This window comes from Dipteris shenzhenensis, chromosome 19, assembly GCF_047967505.1.
Source record: "Dipteris shenzhenensis isolate YYH24624 ecotype China chromosome 19, Dip_SZ_1.0, whole genome shotgun sequence".
In the NCBI taxonomy this organism is placed as follows: Eukaryota; Viridiplantae; Streptophyta; class Polypodiopsida; order Gleicheniales; family Dipteridaceae; genus Dipteris; species Dipteris shenzhenensis.
Genome location: NC_141614.1, coordinates 6,142,802 through 6,166,243, shown reverse-complemented (window position 1 = coordinate 6,166,243; position 23,442 = coordinate 6,142,802). Strand labels below are relative to the sequence as shown.

At 43.4% G+C, this 23,442-nt stretch overlaps 1 protein-coding gene across 1 annotated transcript in view; it reads left to right on the top strand.

The window, feature by feature from the left end:
• The first annotated feature begins 6,234 nt into the window (after positions 1 to 6,234).
• The window catches only part of LOC147889983 (universal stress protein A-like protein), a 28,903-nt gene continuing 11,695 nt past the window's right edge, over positions 6,235 to 23,442 (top strand). The window contains exons 1-3 of the mRNA XM_087390702.1: positions 6,235 to 6,323; positions 6,381 to 6,758; positions 7,012 to 7,133. Of these exons, the coding sequence (XP_087246828.1) occupies positions 6,551 to 6,758; positions 7,012 to 7,133 (330 nt within the window). The 5' untranslated portion in view covers positions 6,235 to 6,323; positions 6,381 to 6,550. The remainder of the gene's footprint in view (positions 6,324 to 6,380; positions 6,759 to 7,011; positions 7,134 to 23,442) is intronic.

The following is a 23,442-nucleotide window of genomic DNA, read 5'->3' as shown; positions in this document are numbered from 1 at the left end:
AAAAGGGAAGCAAGGGGCTGCTATTGGAATATTATAATGGAGGAGTCACTTAAATAGTGACTAATGTCTGAATAGATGGGTGTTACTCAAATGTCTCATGAAAGGTAATGAATTTGCAATGTGCTCTTTGTATGCCCCCAACATAGCAGCTAAAATAAACTCAATGTGGGACTCACTAATTTGTGTAGAAGGCAACTGCTTTGCCATGGGGGATTTCAATATGGTAGAAGGAAATGTGACAGATGGTTGGAAAAGGGCAATGTAATTAGAGGAATTGAACTAACAGGTTGGGAGGATCTCAAAGAACATTGGCAATGGGTGGACGCTTTCTCAAGGGCTGTTGGGTAATATTAGCTCTATGAAGACTGCAAATTGTTTGCAATGAAGAGTGTACAATGCAAGGTGAAAACGGTTTGGGAGGCTACTTTTGGTGGGGGTAGATCTATTGCAGAGGCTTGGGATGTGGCAATAGAAAATACCCAAAAGCTTTTAAAATTAGCTAGAAAGAATAGAGCTAAAATCAAAGCTTAGACAATGGACAACATTCATATCAGAATCAAAAGGTTAGAAGAACATGCCAAATTGGGAGATGAGGATGCCCAAAGGTCTACTTTTAACCTTATGAGGAGGAAGAGAGCAAAAATGAAGAAGTCCCTCTTCTTAAGAAGGTTGACAATAGTCTAGTCTCTTCTATAGAGGATAGATTAGGGAATGCCCAATAACTTTCTAAATTGGTGGAAAGGAAAACTTTTTTTTAAAATGCACTCCACACTAATGGAGCTACTCTTAAAACTTTGATATTTGTTAATATGTGTAGCTTAATTCACCCATAAAAGAATGCACTAGAAAAAACTCAATTAATACATGTGCAATGCTCTTTCAAGAAAAATTTGACATTATTTAACATTTTGAATTGGTTACTTTTTGAGTCACCACCTCACATTGAGGCCCATAAGCATGCCAAACAAATTAAACCCACTAGTAAGCCATTTTGCCTTTTTCTTTTTTTAGACATGTTGGGCCCCTTTGCACTTGTTTAGGGGTCATGAGTTGGTGACACGTACAATTAGAGGTGGCATTCAAAATTTCCACTTTTGCATTTGAATTTCATTTCTCCCATACTGGTAAATCCAAAATAAAGTACACAGCACACACTCGTGTGCTACCTTATCACCTTTATGCTATGACCTATGCATAACATTCTCTTAGCATTGGTGAGCATCCCTTTCAAGATTTTTTCTTCTTTTTTAAAATTGTTTTTCTCATTGTATCTATTTCAGCTTCTTCTCATCCATGCTCCTTTCCCTTTCAAGGATATTTGCCCTCATGCTCAGGCTCTCTTGGAATGTGCACAAGTTTTGATTCCCTTGATGAAGCTTCATGAAAGTCCTTATTTCTCTTCACAAGAAAGCTCATCTAGAATCATTTCTCATTTCTTGGTTTCCTTTCTTTATTCAAAATAAGGTACCACATGGTACGATGTAGTTTTTCATGGGTTGCAAGAGAATTAGATAGAGAATGTGAGATAGGAAAGTCGATAAACCTGGTCAAGGGAGGAGGAAGTTGAAGACCATGGAAACTGATGATCTACAACATCCAAATGGAAATAAAAGACACTTTTTCAATGAACGTAGAGGGAGAGACAAAGCTAGGAAAAATGACTTCTTGTAGAGCAGCTAGCCTTAAAGGTAGCAAATGCACTCATTCAAGTAGTGTCATCAGAATGAAAAATATGAACTATGGTCTCAAAACTAGTGGGAACATTTGAGGCAACATCCTAAAAAACTTTACCCTTTACCAGAGGATTCATTGAGTGGCCACTCTTCCAATACCTTGGGGATTGGATGCCCAAGACACCATATACTCTAACTTGAGAGATGGCCTTAACAATGAGACCATACACTCTAACTTGATAGATGGCCTCAAGAATGCAAAAGGTGTACATAGCTGAGATTAGCTTCAATTGCATGCCCGAGAGACCATACACTCTAACTTGAGAGATGGCCTCAACAATGCAAAAGGGTTACATAGCTTAGATTAGCTACAAAGAGGGTGACATTTTTCCTCTGAAACAAAGGAAAATATTGCCTCAACATGCAAAAGGTTTACATAGCTTAGAAAGAGGGCAACATTAGCTAAGTTATTTTCCTCTGAAACAAACATAACATAGCTTGGGTACACAACACCGAAGATGTTTTTCATTAGAAGGACCAACATGATTCCAATGATTGGCCATTGAGTAGACGTGATGTAACTTGATGTGAGAAGCCTAGGGGCATCAACTCAATGGAAGAAAACAACAAATAGCCTAAGTGAAGAAATCATTTCTATAGTGACATTGTTTTGGGAGAGTAGCATGAGAGTTTCTCCAAACAAGAAGGACTTATGTAGGCTATGGAGAGGATGCAAGCAGTATGAGGAGCATATCATACACATGCTTAACACAACACATATTAGTAGTCAGACTTCCAGCGCTATTTGCTGCTATCTTTTTTCCTAAAAAATCATTGTGCTAGTTAATTCTAATTTGTATCTTATCAAATTTAAGGGGCGGGGGGGGGGGGAGAGAGAGAGAGAGAGAGAGATTTCTTTTGCAAGCCCGATGGTTGAAATAAGAACAACCATGGGGCTTCTAGTTGGGGATCTATGTAACCTAACCTGAGCAAGCCAATCGGTCATTATACGATTGGGTCTAACCATGAGTATGTACACTAAAATAGTATGATATTTAGTAGGTTTTGTCAGCACATATAGTGCTCTACATAGTTGATACAAAGTGTTAATGGCACATGGTGTCTAACATAGCACATTTAATGTGATACATTGAATGTGTTGTGTGCAATGCACTACCTTGTGGTCTAAAATCCCAATCCTAGCACATGAAAAGAAACACCCAACCTAGCCACAATGGCAAATAGCTTGTGTTGCACATCGGTCTTTGACAAATTATAGGTATTTCCCAATACAATGATGCCACTCCAATGGAACAATATCAATAACATGTTGTCTCAAATTGTAATGGGTGATATCTATAAATTCATCAAAGGCCAATGCAATGCAAGCAATTTCTACTTGAGCCCATGTTGAGTGTGTCTTTCCATTGCTAAACTTCATGCAATGAAGATGTGGAAAAATGCTAGCTAGCACTATCATATGCTTGTTACCAAGGTTGACTTTGAATAATAATGCTAGTTACCAATCTTGATTGTGCATATTATGTTTTTATAACTATGGGCCAAGGTGTAGCAATTTTTTGTGAAGTTTAGGGTGACAATGGAAAGCCAATTTACTTTTGCTAGCTGCTGCCACCTTATTGGTTGTGTTAATTTGTAGAGGAAGATTGTTTGTTGAATCCATGAGGCTGCAGCTTGTTGGGGAGGCTTGCAAGTGAGAGACACAAAACTGCTTGTTGTGGGGTGTAAGAATAGCTATAGAAGAAAAAGGTGCCAATGGTAGTTGGAGTGAACATCCTATACCACTAAAAAGTGGAATTGACACATCAACAGTCTTTTCCAAAAGTGTCGATCAAAGAAATCTATTAATTTTCAATTGCATATTATAAAATTGGGGGTGAGAGAGGAGGAAGGGACACACACACACACACACACACACACACACACACACACACACACACACACACACACACACACACACACACACACACACACACACACACACACACACACACACACACACACACACATACACACATACACACGTGCATGCACACGCACATTTGTGCGTGCGTGTGCACACACACACACACACATAGAGGTAATATACTTTGGCAAATACCATCATAGTGGTTGAAATGACCACCATTGTGCTAGTTGATTGCTACTATTATGTTGATTAATTTTCCTTTGCATCTTATGAAGTTTTGGGGGGGGGGGTGGAGAGAGAGGTAGAGAGAGAAGCAATATTTTTTTGCAAGCAAAAACCACGATGCTAGTTGTGTCTATTGGTATTTTTCTACCTTCCAAATCATAATGCTGATTGATTTTCTTTTGCATCTGATGAAATTGGTGGTGGAGAAAAGAGAGAGAGAGAGAGAGAGATTTTGTGAGTGACTATTGTGGTGGTTGGGATAATAACCACCACCCTGTTGGTTGAAACCATTATGCTGGTCGATGCAGCTTGTAGACACCATGCTGCTACATAGGTTTTCAATGTACTCTTTATAGTTTATTGGATGCGTAGATGGAGCTATACCTGAGATGCAGTCAAGGACCCTGACATAAGGATTGGGTAAAGGAGTTTGAGCATTGCAATCCTTAGTATGTCACGAGACTCAAAGATGCTACAAAACACACATAGACTTTGACCTAGCTCTTGGCAAGCTTTGAATGACATGAGATGTGGTCATACTAGAGCATTACTTCGTGAAGATAGATGCCCATGTCTCGCAGGTGAATGTCCCATCTATCAATTACTTGGATCCTCGTCGTGTGTTACAAGAGCAAGCAAGTTTAATACACTACGTTCTGTGTGGGAGCCTATGATTTGTCTAAAGAGAGATTCTAGATGGCACCAAATTGGTTGCATTCATTGAAAATGACCAGTGTGGTGTGACGGATGGTTTGAAGGAGAAGCAATTTGTCTACCCAAATAATTCAAGATTGACAACCTTGTCCTTGTAAAATGGAGGAGACTTGAAGTGGTCAATGTTGTAGGATCAAACAAGAAGAGATCAAGCATTCAGGAAAGATTTGCAACAGCTATTGGGGATTCAAAAAGACTCAATTTTTGGTGCAATTCCGGTCTCATCAAAATCATACTATTACTATTTCTTTTGAAGAGACTATACTGTTGCTATATTCTCACTCGATTCTCCTCCCACTAGAGCCTGATGGCTTGAACCTTCGTGAATTTCTCCCAATTGAACAAACTCTCATGAATCAATAAAACTTAATTTTCTTCAAGAAAATTTGCAAGTGGACATGATAAATCCAAGAGCTGTTTGCATTGAGTGGATGAAAACAAATCAAACATATGTAACAAAGTAGTTCCGCTTGATGTGAGAGATGATTGTTGACTCAGCTATGGTAGACAAATATGTTTTACCTGAATCTCACTCGCTTGAGCTCTCTAGCACCAGGTGCCTACGAGTGCAACGTGATGGAGATGCCAGGCTTGTCTTCTTAAATCCACTCGAATGTCATTGTCAAAAGAGAAGATGAAGGTGGAGCGCTAGAATAGAAGTGGCAATTGGAGAGAGCGCTAAAAAGCTCTTAGAAGTTTAAAAAATCAGTGAACGTCTAATAGAGCAATGTAACGATCTAGAACAATCCATGTGGCTTCATAAGATGCAAGAATTTGAGAAAATGGTTTAGTGTTGACCAAGTACTGAAGAATAGCACTATTCTATGGAGGACTTTATGGGCATATATAGCTCCATATCGTGTGCCCTACTTCCTAAACACTCTTAAGAAATTGTTTTGAATTTTTTTTTGGCTTGCCCATATTGGAGGTTTGCTTCTTTAAGAAGCGAAATTCCTAATTTTCTTTTGTGAAATTACTTAATTATTATAGTTGGTTTCTACTTGCTATGTCCTTTCCCTCTATCTTTTTCTCTACTCTCTCCTTTCAATTCCTTTCCTCCATTACACATCAAGTTTGTCTTCTTTTCCGCTTTTTTTGGATCTAGGGCAGGCCTTATGAGTGATTAAATATCATTCACCTTGTGTTTTACTAAAGTTGACACCATCTTCAAGCAATACAAGCTACACACACGGATTTCACACTTTTCGAAAACGCATCTAAATGAATGAATGAAATCATTTTCGAAGCCACCACAAAGCTTCTCTAACATTTTTACTTGGCCAGCACTAGAGCGTTTTATGAAACTCTAAAATCCTACGAAGCCATGTGGCACATTCTAAGCTGTTAGATCAATTGGCCTATTATCAGCTACTTACAATATACTTAGCAACTGGCCAAGCATTCTAGTTTTTACGGTAGGCAGCCTAGAAGGAAGTTTTCCTTTTCTAAGCCCTTGTTAAGCCATGTGTCGTGATTATAGGCGTTGGGTTTGAAACGTGCTTTCTAGAAAAGCAAAACTTTTGTGAGCTCTCCTTAAGCCACATGTACAATTTTAGGCCCTTGATTTTAGATTGATCTAAAGGACTAAAACACTCCTTCCAAATTTGACCCAAAAGCATACTTTTTTATTCATTCTTCCCACAAATCTATTATATAAGGAGGGAGATAATTGCATATTTTCTTTCTTGCCATCACTTGATTGCGTAATTGTTGGACAAGGCTCGCTACCTTGCTACTGAAACTCCAATTGAATAATAATGAGGATTCAGGTCCAATTTGGAGTTAGAGCCGTGACGGAAAGGCTGCCTACCCCAACCTAGTTGAGTGAAAACATAGAGTTTCACAAAACCGCCTTGGGATACACATAGAGTTTCACAAAACCGCCTTTGTATCCCAGAGAGGAGGACGAAGGACACAAGTGGCGTAACGCTGGCTGTACTATCGCCAAGTGGCAAAGAGGAGTAGAACTAGTCTAACAATCACAATTTCAGATCCATCGTTATTAGCTATGGCGGAGGAATTACTCCCCAGTACATCCCAGCTCCCCCCAACGCGAATCCTCCTCCCAGTCAGTCAATCATCTGTTAAAGGCTACCCCTTCCCTTCCATCAGCAGTTCTACGGCCTTTAACTGGATCCTGACGAAACTCATCCACCGTGGATGTCGGAAGGACTTCCGTTTGTTGATATTGCACGTTCAGGTGCCTGATGAAGACGGTAGGCACTTGTATAGGGTGCGCTTTGCCTGATCTGGACCATGATTGTCGTTGGTGTTTTTCTGCATTGTTGGTAGATGTGTCGTCGACGAATTTAGTCGGCCGGCTACAAAGCAAGTTTAGTCCAGCTTCTGAGTTCTACTCGGCTTTTGTATTGTGTTTCCATGGACAGTTTCTTCTTCTGAAGTTCACATTTTTTAGATGTGATGCCTTGTACGTTGAATCAACGTACCTCTCTACTCTTTCCTTGGCAGGTTGCGATGATATGGACAGTTTGTATGCCACGGCAGACGATTTCAAAAACGTAAAGAACGCAGAGAAAATACGTGGCATTCATTTATTGGAATGGTTTGTAAAGCGTTGCAATGATGTAGAGGTTATACACTCTTACCTCCGCATTATGCATATTTTGCATTCATCTCACTGATAGAATACATGTTTCAAAGCTTTCAACAATGATTTGTTTTCGTAGATTGATGAATGACATTTAGATCACTTTGCTCCATATCTTTTTAAGTTTTGACAGAAATAAATACTTTCGTGGGTATTAGGAGTGTAGGAGCACCGTTGTTGCGAAACCAGTGTCAACTTTTTTTGTAAATCCCAATCTGTAATTGAACAGCTCTCTTTTCTTATGGATCTAGACAAGGCAAACCTTACTGAATTTGTAATAATTGCGCTATTCACTGGAAGACATGGCTTTAAATCTTATAAAAGTGGCTGGTGTTGCTATTCACAAGTAACGTGCAACTTGGTCGGAGGACATTATACCAAACTTTTCACCTGAAACTCTTCTCTCTTAAAGTTGGTAGAAAGTTTTGGTGACTGCAAGGCAGGCATGATTGCTTGGCTACTGATGTTTTTGACTAGGGGGAGCTCATTGGAGAATGAGCGGTGTGGTTGGCTTGAGGATGGAGAGACCAAGATTGGGATCATACAGCCTGTCGACAGCAGAGGCCAGCTTTTTGGAGACAGCTCACTTAGTGCCTCTCAAATGTAGACTCATGGATTGTTGGAGGAGACTTCAACAATCTGGAGTTGAAGGAGGACAATTAGGGTGATGCCTTCGTCTCTGCGATGCCTTCTTCAAAGCGCAGTACTTGGGAGCAATTCATCTTCAGATTCATGGTGGGAGGCAGAGTTGTTCAAACTCCCTGGCAGCCTTTGTTACTCGTTTTGGCCAGAGGGTGGTGATGAAGACCTCAGATCATGATAGGACCACATGTATCTTAGAGCAGCCCCATTATGGCCTCTCCCAGAAGGGGGTGCGGAATTCCCGATGCCTTGTTGCAGGAGGGGGAGGTCAGCATGCCATACCAGAGATTCGGCAACAACCTACTGCCCCCTCGAGACAGTTGAGCCAATTGACTAGCATCAACTATGATTTAGAGGAGTAGCAGGAGTTGTAGAGATAGGCAGTGCAGAGACGACATGCCCTTCATGACATGGAGAGAGCTCGGAGATGTGACTTGGATTCCATAGGGAGCAGGATCCGGCCTCCCAAGGGCTTGGAGCTATAGACTCAGGCAGTGCAGAGATGGCACGCCCTTCACGATAGGGAGAGAGCTCGAAGATGCGACTTGGCTTCCATAGAGAGACTCAGGGAGCAGGACACGGCCTCCTAGAGGCTTGCAGATAGGTATGAGAGCACATGCCTAGTCTCCAGGTCACAGAGATGCATAGAGCAGAATTCTCTTACCATCCCATAGGGGGACATGATGAGTAGGTAGTTCTTTAAGACTACTAGCCCTTGGTCCATGGGACGAGGGCTGTTAGATTCACTCAAACCCTTAGGAGATGTTGGTGATGACCAAGGCATCCTCCCCTTTTCCCCTTAGTTCTCAACCTTCACCTCCTCTTTTATGGCAGATTTTCATATGGGTTCAGGCTTTGTTGGGAGGTTGCTTTGTTGAAGGAGTATACTTTGCTTCTCGAGGTTTTTATGAAGTGCACTTCTTGGATGCCTCATATCGTCAGCAGATATTGGAGATGTCACCTCTATTCTATGGCAGACAAATGGTGCATGTCATGCCATGGTCGCCAAACAAGGACTATCACAGTCTCATTGTTATTGGGGCGGGTACTCATATACAGCAGCACAAATCATGGTCTTCTTCTCAGGCTCTTCATTAAGCAACGGTTCATTTGTTTACATACAGGCTCCCCTTTTCCTTTCACCTTGGAAGAGGAATAAAGTAAATACTCCTCTTCAGAGGGGGGTTGATTTGAACCCCATCTAGTGTCGTGAGTCTTTGAGTACCCACTGTCTTTCCATTTATGCATGTTTATCTTTCCGCTTTCTCTTATTTACGCATATGCTTCCACTCCTCCTACAGTTAGTTGTTCCCGTTTAGAGGTGGCTCAGGAGATCGTGGGTTAGGGAGCCACCGTTGGTTTTTGTTGGATCTTGTGGGGTTAGACAACGAGGTACCTAGGCTGTGACGTGGACGTTGATATTTCAGCTAAGTAGCAAATCTCCATTGTGCTAGAGTGCGCGGCGCAAGCTCTTGTATTGGAGCTCATCTAAACTGTTCTTAGTAGGATGTGCCCACTAGGTCATCTTGGCCATAGCTTGGTACATAGTCTCATGCTGGAGTTTTCACAGGGGACGCATGGGATAGCTGAGGTGGTTGGTAAGCAATTGCTTGTGGGTAGGATTGGATGACACGAGGACTAGAGCCAAGGTTGCTTGGTAGACGGTGATTCTACCCTCGGTAGAGGGCAAACTAGGCATCATAGATTTGGAGATGTAGAGCAGAGGCCTTATGGGCAAGTTAGTAGTCAAGGACTCACTCCAGGCACAGAGCCCCGAAGTCCTTACTTCAGCGAGGGCTTCTCAAGAGCACCTCCCTCACAAGGGGCTAGTAGTAGTAGTCTCATTGGTGGATTTTCTCAGATCCCTCCCTCATGGAGGAGGGCTTACCATTGATGAGTAGCCTTCATAGGGTGTGGCACTGGCTATCTGGAGGACTCGTTTTGACCATTCCTCGGTGCCAAGAGGAGCTTGAGCGCTAACCCCTTCCTTGGCATACGGACGTTCAGGATTAGGAGGGTCTCATGTTAGGACAAAAGTATGCATATAGTTTGGGTATAGTGGGATAGTGGCCCAGCCACTTCTTTCAGTGCATGAAGTCGTCTCCCCATTGTGGTAGAGGTGCCATTGAGAGCCCTCTCACATCTGAGGGGGGCAGGCAAGTGGATGCTAGAGATTGATTCCACTATCCTTGAGTCTTGATGGCCTAGACTTCACATGCCTTCAACTCCACCACGATGGTATGGGTAGACAGTTTTTCCCCTACTGAGGATTCAGCTTTTGCATCGAGCTCTTGGTTCCTTCTACTCACAGGCATTATAGAGTGGGGCTCGCCAGCTCCTTCAACTAGTATTTGATGGAGACTCAGAGATGAATGGGGCCCTAGACTTGCTCGAGTGGTAGAGAATCAAAGTAGTGGGCCATTTGGGCAAGATGTGGACCTTTGAGCTAGCACCAATCACTTAGAGCAGGTCAAGTCATGGTGGCGCCTTTGGATATGGAAGGGCCATCCCCTTCGGGAGGTACAGTGGGGACCTGGGAGTGGTTTTCACCGTAGGGCACTTGGAGAGAGGGGAGGAGGTTCCCCTTTTCTCGTACACAACACACATCGGGCATCGCCTCCAATTGGAGATGTTTTCCTGGACTCCTTCGAGAGAGGCATTGGATCATGCAATTGGTGTCTCTAGAGGTCATCTCGAGATTTTTGTCACGCTTATGGGCTAGCTGTCGGCCATGGAATATATCCTACTTCTTCTAGGTGGTTGCCTATGGGGGCCTGCCCATCATGCCTTGGTTGGAGCAGAGTTGTGGAATATCATCTACACCCTACACGCCATTTGGAGTGTGGGATGTCAGGATCTAGGACAACCGCTGAAAGGTAGGAGCGTTTCTGCAAGGCTTGGCCTGCAAGTGCCTCCTATGTATTCGTAGAGCGAGCTATTTGCTGGATGTATAATCCCCCACCCTGGTTGTTAGCCTCTATTCCAGAGATTCCCTATGCAGTGAGTTGGATTCTTTGGAAATATGCAGTGACAGCCAATTGTTTCTCTTTATTTCCTATGATCAGCGCCTCACGGATTGCTGATTTGTATGGTTGGTCTTTCAAGCATTAATAGAAAGTTATTTTCTTTGGAAAGAAAGAAAGAGAACTTTAAAGATGGTACAACACATTATTTTTTAAGTTTAAAAGAGACTTGGTCGAAGCGAATAGATCGACCAATTGATAACCTTAGAAGCGAAAGATACGCGACAAATGTGCCAAAATCACAAATAAAGGTAGCGACGAATGTGCAAAAATCGCCTAAATGTTCAGCAGGGTTGTTGCCGAATGTGATCAGTGAGCAGCCTAATGGGGAGGCTACGGAGCTTTGTAGGGCATGGGGCAAAGTGAGATTAGATGTCATTGATCTTCTTCGACCCAAGGGCTCGTGCAAACTTTCTCTCTCCGGAGTTGGCAGAAAACTTGGAATCTGTGTAGAGGAGATGGGGCCTATGAGCGAGGGAAGCTTGGCTTGTCCTGGATTTAGCACTTCGGTCACCCTTATCATTGGAAAGCTCTGCTTGCACATTCAGAGCTTTGTGGACAGCGAGGAATCTAATATATGCCTCTTGAGGGCTATGATGTTTTGCTGGGTATGCCTTGGTGTCACAGCATTCGTGCTTTGGTGGATACATAGAATCGGAAGATTACTCTAGAGCATAGAGGGAAGAAACATATATTGGAAGGGAGAGTCAGTCCCTGTTGTATCTCTCCCTAAAATAGTTATGTGATCGGCTCACCCGATGGTGCATTGATCCATTAAAAGATTGAGATTAGCTTGTCATTCTTTTTGCATTTGATATTCCTAATATTATATTCTAAATATTTCAAACTTGTTTTTGTGTTTTGTAGCTATGTTGATCAAACAAACTTTTGGAGAGATCCGAGTGAAGCCTTCAATGGAGGATGATCCTCCTAAGAGCAAGAAAACAAGAGTGATGAAGAAGGGTGGCAAGGAATCAAAGAAAGGTGGCAAGGAATCTAATCCAAATATACAACAACTTCAACAAATTTATGATGTTCCTAATGCTCATGATGAAGCGTGCAACTTATAAAATTATGGGACAAAGTTGAAGTACTAATCATCCAAAATTCAAAATGGACCATCAAAGTTTAATCAGATACAGAAGAGATGTCTTTGATGCTTCAAAGGTGCTTCCAAATGGAAGATCAAAATTTAAACCAATTATTAAGATCAAAGATATAGCAAAAAACAAGAGCAAGGTTGGGGAAGTTGAAATAGTTGAGGCACTTATGTCCTCATAGGGATGGGATTGAGCCTTGCCATTTGTACATTGAGTACAAGTGCTGGCTACCTGTACATTGGGATAGGTGCATATTGGTATTGACGAGTCCTTGGTTGTGCAACCCTCATATTATAGAAACAAGTGTCCACATTGTAGCCTGAAACATTGGAAATGGCACACCATATTGGACTAGTTCTGGTAGGCTGAGTCTATTCCGACACTACTCCAAATCGTGTCTATTGCTCCTCGTATTAAATTAATCTATCTCTCTCCCTCCCCCCTTAGCTAAATTACATTAATCATCGAATTAATCTACTACTCCTTCCCTGCTCCGCTTCCTCTTCCTCCTTCCTTCTTCCCTCCTGCTCCCTCCTTCCTCCTTCCCTCCTCTCGCTTCCTGCTGACTCCCTTCTCCCTCGCCTCTCCTTCTCCCCTCCCTCCCTCACCTCTCCTTCTCCCTCCCTCCCCTCTCCCTCCCTTCCCCTCTCTCCCCTTTCTCCTATTTCACTCTGGAGAGCGTTTTCACAAGCCCCCCTCCTTCTCTACCCTCCTCCCTCTCCCTCTCCCTCCCCCCCTCTCTCCCTCTCTACCTCGCCACCCCCCCCTTCCCCCTTATACTTGATGAGGGTGGTTAAGAAGCTTTTAGATTCGGGCCCATCGACGCTTATCTAGAGACTTCCTTCATTCGCTGCTGGGTCATACCTTAAATTTTCCTTCATTTGCTGGCCCGCCATATGTTGATTTTTCCAAATGACACCCCCACCGGTCCGACTAATTAATTAAGGTGATTCATTGAAGGGGGGGCCCTATTCAAACACTTATTGGCAGTGTGAATTGTAGTGAGGACACGATACATTCTCTCTTCTTGGTTAGTGTGTTGGATCAGAGACTCGCAGCTTTTGCTCTATGGGCTACATCATTTCTTCCTTCACTCTTAAGGCCATGGCTTCTACTTGATCCTCAGTGGTGTGATCCTTGGTCAAAGTGCTTTCCTTCTTGGAAGATTTATTGTCGTGATGATTGGATTTATGGTCATCACTGTTGGTGTTAAAGTCGGTCATGCCGTCCTCCATGTCAATTGTAGCTTCATGAGCATTGCTGAAATGCACATAGATGTTGACTTTTTTCATTTCTTTACAAGAAGCCAAAGTGAGTCAAAAATGAGTGTACTAGGTGTCTAGGGGGTGTTGTATAGTCTAGTGAGTCCTAGACATGCCATGTGTCATATTGGGAGTTATCCCATATACACTGTGGCTTTCTAAAGTCTAGTGTCACACTATATAGTGGTGTACTTATCTTGAGTCTTTTGATATCAGTCAACATTAAGCTATCTACATGTGAGTATTTTGGTTATCATTGCCTAGCACTTTCTTTCATTTTCCTTTCCATTTTGCTTTTCATTATGCTTTCCACATTTCCATTCCGTTCCTAGCTAGCTACTAGATCTCTTCATATGGTATCAGAGCCATGCTCCTAGCCCTGCTCTCTCTTTTTCTTTCTTTTCCAAGAGGTTGAGGTGAGGGAGGCCAATGAAGCTACTCTAACTCCTCCTCCTTGGAAGGCTGCCCTCTTCTCTCCTTCCTTGAGCTCTCTTCTCCACGCCATGATCTGCCACCTCTCTTCTCCTTCCTTCAGCTATATCTTTCTGTGACCTGCGGACGATGTGACGCTTCTATCCGGAGCTAGAAGAAGAATCACAGCTTTGTCTCTTTAGCAAAGTTGTAGAGGACCTTGAGTACTACAAATTGCGTTTTTACATCATTGCAATCCGAGTTTTCTGTGAAAAGTTATAGCCCTTGCAAGAAGCGACCAAATTTGTTTCTGCGCGCGAATTTTGTTCTGGAGCTCAATGATTTGACAGCCCAAGCATGATGCAACCAGCTCAATGTGGAGCTGTCTATCCTCGTCATCGTTGACCTCTGCTCCAGTCCGCCATTTGCTCCTTCTGTCCGAGATTCTCTTGGAGCTGCTGCTTGCAAGTTCGTGCCCGCATTCTATCCGTCGTTCTTGTGGAGCTGCTGTCCATGCTGCCTCTATCTTCTCTGCCTGTCACTTGATGTGAGCTCTTGACATTACATTGCGGTGACTCCTTCACGTGACTACTCCAAACTTTGGTGAAGACTTCCCGAGCTAAATGTGAGTTCTCCGATACTACTCCAACACACTCCACTACAGTGATCTCTTTGATTAGTGTATTACATCGAGCTTGATGTAGACCACTCTACGTCAACAAGTGACTTCTTCAACATTGCTTATTCGATCGGTGCCTGAGGTACTTTGCATTGATTGACTTTCCGATTGGTTGTGGTACCTGAGGCTTCTACTTCGACATTGGTGACTCTCCTTCCTGCATTTTGAGAGTCATCATGTAATTGCTCCATATAGCTACCCATGGACTTCACCGACTCTTTCCTCTACAATAAGGTCTAGATACCATTCAGAGGCCTTGTCAGTTAAGGCCATCGGAAACTATGCTGCTTTTGTTTCATTCAATTGGTCCCCGCCAGCATAGCATGCTGCATCAAAGAGTCAAATAAATCTTTTAGGATCTCCTCGTTCATTGTAGTTTGGTATTTCCAATTTGCCAAAGTGTCTTCTCTTGTTGTTGTTGTTGCATCTTTGATTGAAGAAGTCGTTGCCATGCGCATCATCATCTACTACTTCACTAGGTCGTCGTTCCGTCATATTGCTTGTCAAAACAGACAGTTTAATTATTGGAGAGTGTTGAGGGTACAAGAAAGTTTTCAGAAGTAGGCAGGTTCTATCATTCTTCTTGATCTCAGGTGCATAGACAATGCTTATTTGTGGCCTTTAAGTGGGTGCGTATGACTGTGAAGTCTGATTTTGATTTTGACCTTGTTGGTCCGGAAATGGCAAAAAATGTGCAATTCATGGGTCAAAAATAGTACCTATGTGAAGACTTTGAACAAATCCTAAAATGATGACAAATTGACTCAAAAAAATCTATTTTATTATCATGTGAACCTTCTTCTTTTCCTTATCATTCTCTGGATATCTACCATCAGATTTAGAATCCTTGCCAAAAGTATTAGTCTTTGAAACCTTGACAGTAGGGTAATTGGGAATTATTTTACCATAAGCTGGTTGAGATGGCTTGGAACCCACATGAAATTTCTGCTCTCCAATGGGCTTTCTCCAATTATTATCCATAGTAGAAGACTTTTGGAATGTCCCAATCCCAACTGACTTCTCCCTAGAGTTGTATTTAGGCTCATATTTGCCAGCTGCATAGCCTTATCCAATGACTTGGGTTTAGATGCCATTACATTTGAGGCAATTGATGATTGTAGCCCATGTATAAATCTGATCATTATCCGCTTCTCATCTACTCCTTTCACAAACATGGAGAGCTTCCAAAACTGTTTGATATAGTGTCTAACTGATTCGTTTGGCACGGAATCATACCACTGACACATATACCGAACCACCTTTGGCTGGGGCTCAAGGATGCAGGCTCCTTCGCTTTTGCCCGCTGCCCTTCCCTCTCCATTTCAGTTATCCCCTACGGGAATCGAACCCGTGTCTCAGTCAGAGGGGAAAGAAAGCATATTCTGAACCAGCAGAGAGAGCTGTGTTCCATGAGGGTATAGACTTGGGAGAGTGTTGTGGATGTCTCCTCCTAGCTTCAGCCATAAATTCACTTCTGCCGTGATTTATTCCAGGTTGAACTTGATCCATAGACCTCTTGAGTGGTTTTTTCCTGGCAATCTCTTCCCTTTTGACTCAACCCTAGTCCTAACTAAGCTCACATCACTCCTCATGGTGCTTAGTTGAGTGAAAGCATTTTCAAACTTAGCCTTGGAGTCTCTTTCCACACCTTCCACCCTTTGTTCTAGCATGGAATTGAGTTGCCCTAATTGGCCAAATAACTTTTGCTGTTGGTCCACAAGCTGCTTCATCAGTTTGTTCTGTTTGTAAATCATTTGCTCTTGCTGCTTCAACATGATTGCCATGAAACCTTCAAAATTAAGCTTAGCCTTGGGGTGAGGGGATTTGGTTGGCGAGTGGTCATGGGAACTTGGGGAAGGATAAGTTTTCCCATAGGTTAATGATCATTGTCCAGATCATCATCCCATGTTTCAGCCTGGCTCATTAGCTGGGCTTCCTCATACTCCGCTTCAAGTCTTCAATCCCTTGTAGACTTGCCCTTCCCAGAGTTAGAGCCAGATCAACTTGGAGTATTAGAATTAGGAGCAGATTACTCTCTCTCTCTCTCTCTCTCTCTCTCTCCAAATCAATTGACATGTCTACAACTATCTGAAAGTGTTTGGGCAGTAGACTCTGTCTGGACACTATTTTCAACAGAAAATTGCTATTTGAGGCACTGTTTAGAACATTGTGCAGAGAAACTGTTTGAATAGACTGTTTAGACTCAAATGCAATGTTGGGATAGGAAATGCCACTTTATATGAACACTATAGAGTTATTGCTTGGAGAAATTCAATCTGATAGCAAATATCAACTGTCCACGTGGCAAATCCAGAGTATCTGCCCGAATTTCCCAACATTAAAGCTTCAATTACTGCAATTTAGGGTTAGGTAGAATGGAATAGAGCAGAATAGTATGTAGTATGGAAAAGCCCCAATTTCTAGGGTCTGTACGTAGAGAAAAACCCTAATTTACACCTGATGGAGCAGATTTCTGGCTAGATGGATGGGCAAATGAAGTCCAATCAGACCCAAACTTGGTATAGACATTCTGACAGCTGAGACGATTCCTGATATGTAATCATATCATCATTTGCAACAGGAAGGATGCAAATCGAAGCAAGTATCCTGGCAGCTCACTATTTTCTAGGCTATTTCCAGCTTCAAACTTGGAATTTTTATGTAATACCTTAGCTGAGGATTTGGAAATTAGTGTAACCCTTGGGCTCAAGATAGAATGCTCCTATTTTCCGAATGGAATATGAATGAAAATAAAACAAAAACGAAAAACAGACTTTCATTAAGTATGAATGAAACCAGCAAGGGCAGCGGAAATGCATCATGCTGTGCATGAAAAAAAAACCCTAAAAACCGCACTCACAGCATCCCAATACTTGAGGACAGCTAACAGAATCAGTCCAAGAGAGTTGTTAACCAATGACAATGTTTAGTTCTGGGTGACATGTTCTGCGTGTGAGAGAGTGACACGCTATAAAGGCGCATATAGCTATACCGCTTCCGTGTCATCAACGTGTCTACGCTTGGTCGACCTCAATATCCTGTGGCATCACCCCTAGCTGCTCTCTGGACTGTCACATCAGTGTATCTCTGTGTCGTCGCATCTCAATCAGGTAGAGCCCAATGCAAACCTGGTCGGGAAAGTGGATCAACTGTGTAAGCAGACCAAAACCATGTCCATCCTGAAAGAGGCAGTGGTATCGTCCCCAGATCTCATAGTAGACTAGACAAACACATAGAAAATGCTCCTCTGTCTTGACCTCCCCCATTGTGCATAGTCTACAAATCCTCTGCTCTCCGGGTATGCTTACAGCACTCCCTACCTCAATCCTCAGCTGATGGGACGAAACTCGTAGTTGTCCGATGGCAATCCTCAATGCATGCGAGACTCTCCTATGCTCGAGATACTGGGGTCTGATGATGACACCATACTCCGACACCCTTGAGAAGTAGTCATGGTAGAATTGGATCTTGGTAGGGAACTCCTGGCCTCCCCCCAAAGTCGAGGACGCGTGGAGCTGGAGGAGGTCCAACCGTATGATACGGTTGATCTCATCTTGTGGGATCAGCTCGGGCGGTGCATCCATGCGGTACTACATGGGGGAAGCCTGTCCATCTGAATATCGTGGCTGTCATGTAGACACACATGCGTACCAAGCTGTGTTAACCCGCTCTCTGCTAGTCGTCTGGATGACTCTTGTGCAAGCCTCAGTAATCTCCACTGGGGTAAGGCCCAAACTCTGTGGAGGAATGTCACTATCTGAAAGATTGCATCCACCTAGAGAGGTGTCATGGCGAACTCTGCCGGTATGATCTAATGGGGACTCGAATAATTATTCCGAATAATCCTAGATCCCATAGTCACCTGTAGCCTCTCGAATCTCTTCCACTCTGTCGCTGAAACATCACGCCCCAAGAAAGGTGTTGCATATATGGCAATCGGTCTAACCAAAGTATCAACAGCCAGCTCTTTGTCAATGGATCCTCGAAGTGAGCCTAGAAGCATTGTCTCTCTAGTCAGGCCAGAGCACCCCGCCCCCGTGTGAGTTGTGCTCTAGCTGCATCAATCATCGTAAAGACTGGCCCTGCGAACACTGTCCCCAGGTACGTGTAGGACTGCACTATATCCACTGGCTCATCTCGGTAAGTGAAACTGTGTCGATGGAGCACTGCTCGTGAGGTATTGAAGATCAAGACCTTGGTTTTCCCAAGGTTAACTATCTTTGAAACTCTTTGAAAGACCAAAGAGCGTATGAGACTAAAAAACCATATACAGTAAGAAAACCTGAAAGGGTGGGACCACTAAGCATCATCCACACTCTAGACTAATAATAATATCTAAAAACCAATAAAGGTAGGCATACAATGTGATGTCACTATGGGAGGGAGTACATGGTGTATCACATCATATCATATAGTGAGCCGGGAAAAGCCATGGACAGCTCACTACTTGGGGGAAGGCTGAAAAAAACTGGCTGTCCACCTATGTGGCGGGTCCTTTGTATGCTACATGAGGGACCAGGTCCATTGGCCGACTAAGAATGGACAAAGGGTTTTTGGTGGACAACGGCTCCTAGTATCGTTGAGAGTTAAAACCCATGATGAACTGCTGCTGGCATCCTCCGCAGCTGCCTCGTAGTAGCTTGGCGCTAGACAAGTGCCACTGTCACCCCACTCGACTATCTCCTGAGCTGACAAACATAGAGACAAACCTCCAAGTCTCATGTGTGGATCAATACGCTAGCAGGTCTATCGTGTCATAGTCTCTGGATCTCAATTGTGTCGTCTCCCTTGAATTGCCGGTATGTGCACTTGATTGAAAATTGAAAAAAATCAATAATCACCCTCTATCTAGACTCTGATTGTGCCTCATGATCTCGTTTTTGTATCCTAGGCAGCTCGTCTATGTGTTATTAGGGTCTCATGAAGGAAAATCACCATATGTCTCTGATCCAGATGGACCAGAGGCTAGAGAGGACTCTGAGTTCCATCTCTAAATAGACAATGGTGAGGCATCATATCTCATAATATACAAGAAATTTAAACACAAAGTGCTCCAACTCAACCCTCGCATGTTGCATAGAGTGCAAATGCAGCCCTCTCGAGGATGCCCTCCTTCTATCCACTCACAGCCCATAGTATGTGAGAAGAAAGAAGAAACTTCCCAATCTAGATCCATAGTATGTGAGAAGGAAGAAGAAACTCGCCAATCGAGATCCTCAAAGCATGTGGGGGTGGATATGGATGTAGCTAGGCGGGACGATGAAACCCTGCTCTAAGATTTGTAGATAGTGCTCTTTCTAAAAGCTGCACTTCACCAGGAGCTCGCTAGGTACTAACCACATCTTGTACGTGTGGAGCCTGCATTGCCTCATGATAAGTGAGCGGAACAAATGGGGCCTTGAGACTATGCTGAAAAGGTGGCAATTTGCCAATGTGACGTCCAAGACTTGCAAACTATATGCATCTCTGAGCATACCAACATCTCTCATCTCCCTCGGCCACTAATGTCAAGGATGCAGATGGCGTTAGCAACAGTCACCTGCATCGGCCTAAGGTTATGGAATCGAAATCTCTGACTTGATGGAAATATGTGATCATTTGGAAGACTGCTTCAAGATGGAGGTGAAACTTTGGACTAGGCCAGAAGCATCTGGTGTGGGACCGAAGGTTTACTGCAGATCATCTCTGCAAGCAAAGTAAAACCTGTGGGACCGAAGGTTTACTGCAGATCATCTATGTAAGCAGAGTTAAACCTGGAGCCTCTCTACTTGAGCCCAATCCATCTATGATAGGTCGAAGCCCTACCAGTGACTACCATACATACCAGTTCGGCGGACCAAAGAGTCGAGGAGAAGAGGGAGATAAAGAAAGAAACAAAGATGGTTTAATAACATCTTTGAAAGACCAAAGAGTCTATGAGATTGAAGGAAAACCAAATAGAATAAAAGCTAAGGGGTGGGGCCACTAAAGCCCGACATCCATACCCAAGCCTGATGTATGAGATGATAATATCAATAAAGAGATACACTATGTTGCTGCTGCGGAAGAGTACACAAATTATTCCGTATGAGAGCCAAAAAAGACACATTAAGAAGAAAAGCAAAGAGGGACATCCCATCTATCCATCTGAATTTATTCCGTATGAGAGCCAAAAAAGACACATTAAGAAGAAAAGCAAAGAGGAGGGACATCCCATCTATCCATCTAAATGATAGAACCTATGTACGCTGTCTGTGAAACCAAGTCCGTCGGTTGGCTAAGGATAGAAGAGATGATCTTGGCCAATAGTGGCTCTAAATCTCATTAGGGCTACCGCCTCAAGGAAGGAAATCAGTGATAGAGCACTATTGGTGCTCAGCCTGATCAGCCTGTCTGGGCCCCTCTCTCCTTCGTAGTCTTCAAGAGGTAGCTCGTCTTCTAACAAGCACTACCATCACTCTGATGGGCTATCTCCCCAAGTGAACAGGAACGAGATGTCTACAGTCCTCGTGAGGGTCAACTCAAGGGCATGCTTTGATTGTCCTCTAGTTGGACTCCAATGGGCCCTCTTGGTCTTGCCTTCGCACTCACAGAAGTTTGTTTCTTGTCTTTGGGCCAGGACGAGGAATGCCGCTATGCATCACTGATTTAGATGGGCCAAGAATATATATATATATAGAGAGAGAGAGAGAGACACACACACACACACAAGGCAACCTCGACTCAAATTCCATACCCAACAATCTTTAAACTAATAATGAAGATTCATGTTGCAAGGAAGTTTTTCGAGCAGCTGTCTTGTGTTACCACTCTCATTGTTGAGAATGTTGCAAATGCACCACCTAGAGAGAACTACATAGGCAAAAGATGTATGCATGTAAGTTCTTCTTCATTTCAATGTAGTGTATAGTTTCGCTCCACTCCTTTCTTCTCAGCTCTTTCCTCACATTATCCTCTATCGATTCCCCCACCCCGAGTTGGGTTGAATCTCCAACCCAATCCCAAAGGTTAGTCTTAGCTAGGGGGTGCACTCGGATATGGAAAATCTGCAACAGACAAGCTCCTTAAAATCCCCTTCCCTTGCCTCTTCTCTTGCAACCTCAACTCCAGCTAGCAAAACCTTGTGGGCATTAACTCAAGAGCAGATTTCCATCTATAGCAAGAAGTACGAGAGCTAAGGTTGTAGATGGCAACTCTGATAGCCCAAATCCGGGTTCTTGAAGGACCCAGGAGCAAGCAGTAATTGATGAGATAATGCATACCTACAAGGCTTCTTCTCCTACCCCTCAATTAGTTTCTATAGTCAAGGATCTTGTTCATACCAAAGTGCAAACAATAAATAAGGAAGTGCTTGTAGAGGTGGATATGAAGGAAAATAAAACTAATACTCAAGATGAGATTAAGGAGTACAAAGCCAAACGCAGCAATGCACTGAAGATCAGAATAGGACACCAACCTGAAGGCCTGGTTCAAAGAGGAGGATACATACAATGAGACTTTAGCACACATCAAAGCAGCCACCCCTAGCATTGCATGGCATGAAGACAAAGACAAAGACAAGAAAAATTCCACAACTAATTTTCGCTACTCTAGAGGGCATGGCATAACTACATGCAGCGTACGGGATATACTAAACATGCTTCTTTGTCAATCTTACAAGCTGAAAGGGACCAAGATATGGAGAGCCAAGAAGCTCAGATGAGCTCAACTGCATGGAATTAGCCAAGGTCAAGGCTGAAATGGGCAGTATATCATGAGGGCGTGGCCCTCAACATGGAGTTTAAATCCAAACCAAAAGACCCTCAGTCTTAAACTGATGTATGGCCGTTTATTGTCTTAAGTTTCAGACTACAATGTAGGTACCTTATAATAATTCCAAGCTCTCCTTCGGAGCTGCCCTATGCCCTCCCTAAACGGATGTATTGGCTGGCATTTTACTGTTTGGTCTCACGTGGACATTAATAGACTTTCTTTCTTTCTTTCTTTCATCTCATGTGCACTTCTCTCTCTCTCTCTCTCTCTCTCTCTCTCTCTATCTATCTATCTATCTATCTATCTATATATATATATATAAAATTCAACATGGTATCAACAATAACAAGAATTAATGATCAGTGGAGTCAAAACTCCCCAATACTTGGTAGGGTCGGATGGTCGGATCCGCCCAACACTTGGCACTCCCGATGTAACGAATCTTCGTTGACTCAAGTCTCGAGATGACTTAAAACATGCTGTTAGTATTTTGGTAGAGAAAATCAATCGGATATTCGGAAGCTTGAGTTTTTCTCTATTCTAACCCATCTTAACTCCTTGCCAATTTGCTCACAAATCAACCAGTAGTGTTGTGGGATGAGAGAGGATTTAAATCTGATCATCATTGCATCAGTTCTCTATTTTTGTTCCCCCAAATGCCTATTTGTATTTGTGTTTCCCCAAACTGCCTTGTTGACTGGGGGGAACACTCCAAATTACCGATTTCATTGGTAGGGGCACCATCACGAAAAAATTGAAGCACACGCAGCAATAGGAGCAGGTGGCCGGACAGGTTGCGGAGGTTGGAGTTGAGGCAACAAAGCTGGATTTTGGACCACCACCGCACGAAGTTGGAAAAGGGCAGGCTGCGGACACCGTCGGCGCAAGGAGTTGGATGGCATGCTTGATAGATCACTTGGAGCTGGTTATCCCGTTTTGGCACTAAGTATCCATCAGTTGGCTTGCGAGGCATTGGATGCCCAAGCATGCTTGATGGGTCACTTGGAGCTTGTTATCCCATTGGTGCTAAGTATCCACTAGTTGCCTTGCGAGGCTAGCCTTGTTGCGGGAGCTACATGTTGTGCATCTGCGAGCCATGGATCTCTGCTTGCAGCGGCACCTTTTCAGCCGTCAGATTCACAACTCGTGCCAAGGTACCCAGCTTTTTGCCATGGGAGTGAGGTCAAGCTGGGTCTAGAAAAGGTTGGGATGCGGGGGCATGGGTCGGACATGGCATCGAAGTCGAAGCTAGAGGTGGATTGTCGGGAGCCAAAGGGGCGCCTAGAGGTTCCACGTCTACTGATTGCTGATCCCTTCGAGTTTTGAGATAGGAGCGTAGGATATTGTTTTGTTGTTGGAGATTTTGAATCTCTACCCACCGGTCCTCCACCTCCTTGGTATTGGCCTTAAGCTCCTCCTTCTAGCCCAATTTCATTGCCACCAA